The 6,631-nt window shown below is 34.3% G+C and overlaps 1 protein-coding gene across 6 annotated transcripts; it reads left to right on the forward strand.

Moving 5' to 3' along the window:
* Positions 1-810: 810 nt before the first annotated feature.
* Positions 811-6,394, forward strand: LOC107776995 (microtubule-associated protein 70-5-like). 6 transcript variants are annotated; one of them, XM_075233574.1, is made up of 10 exons: positions 811-1,130; positions 3,741-3,826; positions 3,923-3,988; positions 4,088-4,258; positions 4,524-4,694; positions 4,768-4,923; positions 5,009-5,155; positions 5,247-5,318; positions 5,384-5,923; positions 6,033-6,394. In XM_075233574.1, exons 3-10 carry the CDS (start codon positions 3,971-3,973, stop codon positions 6,114-6,116), a joined length of 1,359 nt encoding a protein of 452 aa, XP_075089675.1. In that variant the 5' UTR covers positions 811-1,130; positions 3,741-3,826; positions 3,923-3,970; the 3' UTR covers positions 6,117-6,394. The 6 variants fall into 6 exon arrangements, with proteins under 6 accessions (XP_075089675.1, XP_075089677.1, XP_016452440.2 ...); XM_075233576.1 differs by having other exon boundaries at positions 3,746-3,826; XM_016596954.2 differs by lacking the exon at positions 811-1,130 and adding an exon at positions 2,264-2,596.
* The last annotated feature ends 237 nt before the right edge of the window (positions 6,395-6,631 follow it).

A 6,631-nucleotide genomic window follows, 5' to 3' on the forward strand; every position in this document is an offset into this window, starting at 1 on the left:
GACTCCTAATTAAACAAGAAAAAAGTAATTAAGGCATAATTAATGGAGTGATGCGTAGTATAAAAACAAAGAGAGCAAAAGAAGGAAGAAAAAGAAGAAAGAAATTATTAGGAAATCAAGATTAGAACAAATTCCTTATCACAATTTACCTACTTAAAGCTAATTATCAAAATATATTAATTATTAAAGTAGAAATTATAGAACCTTTACAGCTTAGCTTGAAACCCCAATGAGGTCACTTTCAGAGCTATAAACCTGGAATTTCATCAAATTATTGTAGAAAAGAATTAAAGAAATCCCACTAAATTTGGGGTCACTTTTAATATTATATCCTTTTTAATTTCATGAAGTAATTAATGTAGAAAATAGACCCAATTTGCCAAATGCCAATCAAGATATGTTTGAATATTTGTAATCTGATTGCTTTATTTTTTTCCATTTTAAATATTTAAATCAATAGCTAATTTGAACGTAGGATAATATTACTTATTTTTTCATAAAAATTACCGCACTTGGTATTTACACCAAACTAATATACTCATGATATATTTTCTGCATACTTTTTCATCACATACTATGGTTAATTATTGAGTACTTTTACGTTATTTATGACTTAATACGATAAAATATATTAATTTGATGTAAACATAGATTATATCGAGTTATTTACCTATTTTTGGTTTTTTTTTTGCCTCACCAGAAAATTGATCATGTACAGCTTGAATATTGCCATTTGCCAAGTGTCATCCAACTATGAAAAGCTTTATATAATATATCTACAAGGGAAGTATCAGTATATAGTTTTTTCTTTGCCCATTTGCTCTTATCTTCAATTATATTCTAATCATTCATACTTAAAAGCAACTCAGTTTGTTTATGTACTTTAAAGCAAACTCAGTTTAAACCCTTTCAATTATTTATTATCAACACCTCATTCTCTTTGTATTTTATCAATGATTCCATGATTTTATGGAGTGTTTAACGCTCAAGCAATTTATTTACTTCTCGAGTAGGAATTGCTTTCCATCAATATTTAGAGATTATGTTTGGAAAATATCACATCAATATTTCCCCTACTACGCAGAGGCGGATCGAGAATTTCAAGATGATGATTGCACTATTATGAAGAGGTGGATCTAGAATTTACATTTGACGTGTTTTTAAGGGATCTTTATATAAATAGCCGGTCATATTCATTGTTACATAGTTTATACGTTGATTATACATAATTATACACATATAATATATAAATTATGCATATATTATATTTCCACCAGCTATTTTTAGTTTAAGCGATTGGGTGGGTGTCATTTGGGTTAATTCTTCTTTAAAATTATTTTTGAAATTTTAGTGATTTTCACATATATATATATATATATATATATATATATATATCTATATATATATATAAATAAGACCATCCAGAGTGGGATTTGAACTACCAATTTCACATGTAAAGGTGCACTCAATAATTATTCCACCATAGGAGTTTTTGAGTATGGACGCACATATTTAAGTAATTTTTAAGAAATATAATATTATTGTACATAATTTAGGGAGAGGATCACGGGTTCACGTGAACCCATATTTCTTAACATAGATATGCCCTTGCTGCTGCGTAGCGAAATGATGGAATGAATGGTATTCTTTTGCCCTTATACAGACGTCTCAGATTCTGAACCCTGAGAATAAAAAAATTCTTGCAGAAAGCGTTTTCCCCTTAAATAACATTATTCTGCGCGAATCTGAATTAGTCAGACTAATAGGTTCCGCATACAAGATGGTTAAACCAAAAAAAAATCTCTTTCCCTAAAAGGAAATAGGAACAAAATAGAAAAAAGAAAAGAGCTCTATTTTAGAAATGAAACTTGATTACCTACCACCACTTTTCTGCTTAAGGAAAGCTTCAAAAAGCAAAGTCCAGATAAGTGTAGGACAACTTAGCCTTTATTCCCTAGAATTTGTCTGGTTTAGTCTAATTTCACTTATTTTTTATATTAATATTTCTTGTACTCACATTTTTTTAATTATTTCTTTATAATTTTGTTCCACTAAAGACAAATTTCAAGAATATGTTACAGCTAAACCATACAAATTAGTAAGCACAAAAGAAGAGTGTGAAGCATATAAAGATTTTGTTCCATATAATCATTACTATCTTTTTTAAAGTTGAGTAGTTAAACTAGGAAAAAGAATGTGGAATTGCATTAAAGTTTCAAATAAATGGAAATATTATATTTAAAAAAAATATAAGATATTAATAATAAAAATGGAGGGAATTAAAAACAGCTAAGCTGGTTTTGATTTGTTATTTTCTGAGGTTTGCTTCAAAAGAAGGTTAAGTCCATCCTCTCAATTTATTTATAAGTAATGGACTCTTTAAATAGCTATAATTACACAAGTTTCTCATTCACTACTTAAATATTATCATAGTCATTGCTTCTTTCTTAGCACTATAGTTAAAAGTTATAGCAACAGAAGAGAAAAAGAAAGAAAGAAATGTCAGGAATATATGAACTTGGGATTGAAGAATTTTTTCTAGCTCATCCTGATCCTGTTATTTTGGAAATCAATAATTTGCAGAACCAACTCAAAGGTTAAAAACTACTTTTAGTTTTCACTTTCTGTGTTTCTTGATTATGATGCTATCTGGTGCATGAAAGGGAGCTTTGGCGTAATGTTGTTGCCATGCGACCAGGAGGTCATGGGTTCGAGCCGTGGAAACAGCCTCTTGCAGAATTGCAGGGTAAGGCTGTGTACAATAGACCCTTGTGGTATGGCTCTTCCCCGAACCCCGTGCATAGCGGGAGCTTAGTGCACCGGGCTGTCCTTTGATGCTAGCTGGTGTATGTATTCCTATTGCTATGACAGAATTGTGCCTTCAATAGAAGTGTTAGAAGTTGCTATATTGTCTTACTTACTGTTCATTTTGAAGAATCTTCTTTTCTCATAATCTAACATGCTTCAGTGATGAATAAAAAGGGTAGCCTGGTGCACTAAGCTCCTGCTATGCGAGGGTACGGGATGGGTCGAACTTCATTGGGTCTTATGTACGTAGTCTTACCTTGCATTTCTTTAAGAGGTTTTTCCGCTGTTTAAACTCTGACCTCCTGGTCACATGGCGGCAACTTTTACCGTTGTGTCAAGGCTCCCCTTTATGCTTTAGTGATGTATGTTATCAAATTTCACGTTCATAGTTGTGTTGGTGAGTAACAATAGTTGCTAGTGGAGTTCACAAGTTTATGTTTTCATGCTGTTGATTATTTGATTTTCATGTTAGAGCACAGACATTCAAGATTTTGAACCAATGACAACTACATAAAACAATCCAAGAGTTGGGTAGTTGTCTAAGTTTGTTGTGGTTCTGTCTGTCCAGCTTGTCTTAGCATAGGCCAAACAATAATTCAATGATCTGCAGTTTTTAGACAGTTACTAGTATAGCCTTAAACCTCTAATTTCCACTGCATAAAAGTTTGCCTATAACACACTGCACTAATAGAAAGGGCAGCTCGGTGCACTAAGCTCCCGCTATGCGCGTGGTCTGGGGAAGGGCTGGACCACAAGAGTCTATTGTACCTTACCCTACATTTCTGCAAGAGGTTATTTCCACGGCTCGAACCTGTGACCTCCTGGTCACATAGCAGCAACTTTACCAGTTATGCCAAGGCTCTCCTTCACTGCACTGATATAAGAGCAAAATTTAGTTATTGAATTTCAATTCTTGATGTGAATTTCGTTAGAGAAGGATCGCGAACTAGGAGCAGCTCAAAGTGAAATTAAGGCTCTGAAAGCAACAGAAGTGCTCAAAGACAAGGCTCTTGAAGAGGTACTCTTAAAAGAAGACCTTCATAAAAATGCATTTACTTGTTATTCTTGAGCTATTACTATATTGTATTGATAATCCAATTCCTATTTTCTACAGCTTGGAAATGAATTTCAGAGATTGGAGGGAAAGCTGAAAATCAACGAAATGCTTCTTGAACAAAAGGTATGACATTTAATTGTTTTTGAATCGCGTGCTATTCAAAAGCAACCATTTCCTTACGTAAAAGGGCATACAAATTATTGGCTATAACTGCAACTGCAGAATCTTGATATCAAACGACTCGCTAATGAGAAGAAAGAAGCACTGGCTGCACAATATGCTGCTGAAGCAACACTTAGAAGAGTATATGCAGATCAGAAAGACGATGATGCACCTCCCCTCGAGTCCATTATTGCTCCTCTCGAGGCAGAGATTAAGATGTATAAGAATGAGGTACTTTAAAATGATAAACTCATTCCAGGCATGGGCGTAGCCAGGGCTGAACCCCTTTCGCCTGAAAATTACATTATATATACTTTGGCAAAATAGATTTTTATGTATATATATTAAATGTTGAATCCCCTAGACTTGTTCGTATATTTACTTCTTTATATTTTGAATCTCCTTACTGAAATTCCTGGCTCCGCCACATCTCCAGGTACTTCATTTTCTTCAATTTTTTGGTGGCAATAACTTTTTTTCTCTATCCCTTTTTCAGATTGCAGCATTACAGGAGGATAAAAGGTCATTGGATCGACACACTAAGTCGAAAGAAGCAGCTTTGCTTGAAGCAGAAATGATACTAAAAAGTGCTTTAGAAAGGGCATTAATAGTAGAGGAGATTCAAAATCAGAACTTTGAGCTTAGAAGACAGATTGAAATCTTCCAGGTAGGAATTTTAACCAATTCCATTTTGTAAAAACCAGATTGGTATATGGCCTAACATGAATTTCTCTATTCAGGAGGAAACCAAAATACTTGATAAGACGAACCGTCAAAAGATTCTTGAGGTGGAAAAACTTAGCCAAACCATTATAGAGCTTGAGGAGGCAATTCTTGCTGGAGGAGCAGCAGCTAATAGACTTCGCGACTACAAACGACAAATTTCTGAATTACAAGTAAAAAACATGCACACATATTTGGTAATACAACTCGTCGACTCAGTTATAGATCATAAGACATGAGTTTTTTTCAAACTTGTAGGAGGAAAAGAGGACATTGGAAAGGGAACTAGCAAGAGTTAAGGTTTCAGCAAACCGAGTAGCAACTGTCGTGGCAAACGAATGGAAAGATGAGAATGACAAAGTTATGCCTGTAAAACAGTGGCTAGAAGAGAGAAGGCTGTTGCAGGTCATTAAACCATAACATCCAAATGCAAATGAATAACATTTAAAACTCATCTATTACATTTCTTGAAATAGTTTTCGCCTTGGCATTGCAGGCTGAGATGCAACGACTGAAAGACAAATTAACTATATCAGAGAGAACAGTCAAGGCAGAAGCACAACTAAAGGTGAGCTTATTCATTGAAATTAACCTGATGTGTTTTATCCTCATTCTGTCAATGTTTTGCTATAGGATAAGCTGAAACTGAGACTCAAGACACTCGAAGAAGGCTTGAAACAAGCGTTCAACGTCTCTGTCAATCCCAATAGAAACCATGGATCCACAAAAATTCAAAAGACCAAACATTTTTTTGGTGTTCTGTCAAACAATACCGGAGTAAAGAAGAGATCGACATCACAACCAAGGGTATCCACCATTAGCCGAATCACTAAGCAGGAAAATACGGATCAAAGAAGCGATGATACTTCTGGAGAAATGAAGCAAGTCATTGGTCTGAAAAAGAAGAGCTTATGGGATTCTCGAGATAAGAACGTTGAGAGTGTTGGAAAAGAAAATGCAGAAATGAATAGCAAAGAAATCACACACACACAGAAAATCAAGAATCCAGGAGATGACGAAGAAGAAAACAAGACTAGTCGAAGCATGGAGAGCGATAACGATGATATAGTATCAGGTTTTTTGTATGACAGGCTACAGAAAGAGGTTATCTGTTTGAGGAAATTTTGTGAGACAAAGGTATCTGCTTTGAATACTAAAGATGAAGAAATTAAGGTGAAGTCTTACCATAAACAAAACTCTCTTGCATTTTTTTATCATAAAGTCCTTACACACACTTTATCATCTTCCTTTTATCATTTATCAATCTGTTTGGTGTTTTCAGATGCTAACTAAGAAAATCGAGACGCTGTCAAAAGCTATAGAAGTCGAAGCAAGAAAAAGAAAAGTTAAGCAACAAGGTCAGTGAAAACATCTTGAAGATTCATGTAAAAAAGCAGAAAAAGTGATCTTGGTTCATCAGTCTTGACTCTTGCATTTATTGTATATAGAAAAAGGTGACAGTAATCACAGGAATAAAGATCCAAAATTCATTTGTAATTTGTAGAGTGAGTGACTAACTCTGTCACAACTAGATGGTAATTCTTTTGTTTTGGTTTCTTACTTTTCCCCCATTGTCCAGGTCCTTGTACAGTTATTTTCAGCTTTAGATTCAGATGAATAAGAATAATTGAAAGTTTGATCTTTTTTGTTAATACCCACAACCCCTACAGCAGAGTGCTTCTTGTTTTCTCCTACGTTGTTCGGACTCCCCGAAAATGTCTCTAAATGCATGTCGGATCCTCCAAAATAGAGTATTTTTTGAGGATCCGATACGGCAACACTATTGCGGCAGCATTTTGAAGAGTCCGCGCAACACATATTTTCTCCAATAACTATACAATTATGTCATCATATTAAAAATGATCTCCATTCCAGACTTCT

Source organism: Nicotiana tabacum, chromosome 16, assembly GCF_000715075.1.
Source record: "Nicotiana tabacum cultivar K326 chromosome 16, ASM71507v2, whole genome shotgun sequence".
NCBI lineage: Eukaryota > Viridiplantae > Streptophyta > Magnoliopsida > Solanales > Solanaceae > Nicotiana > Nicotiana tabacum.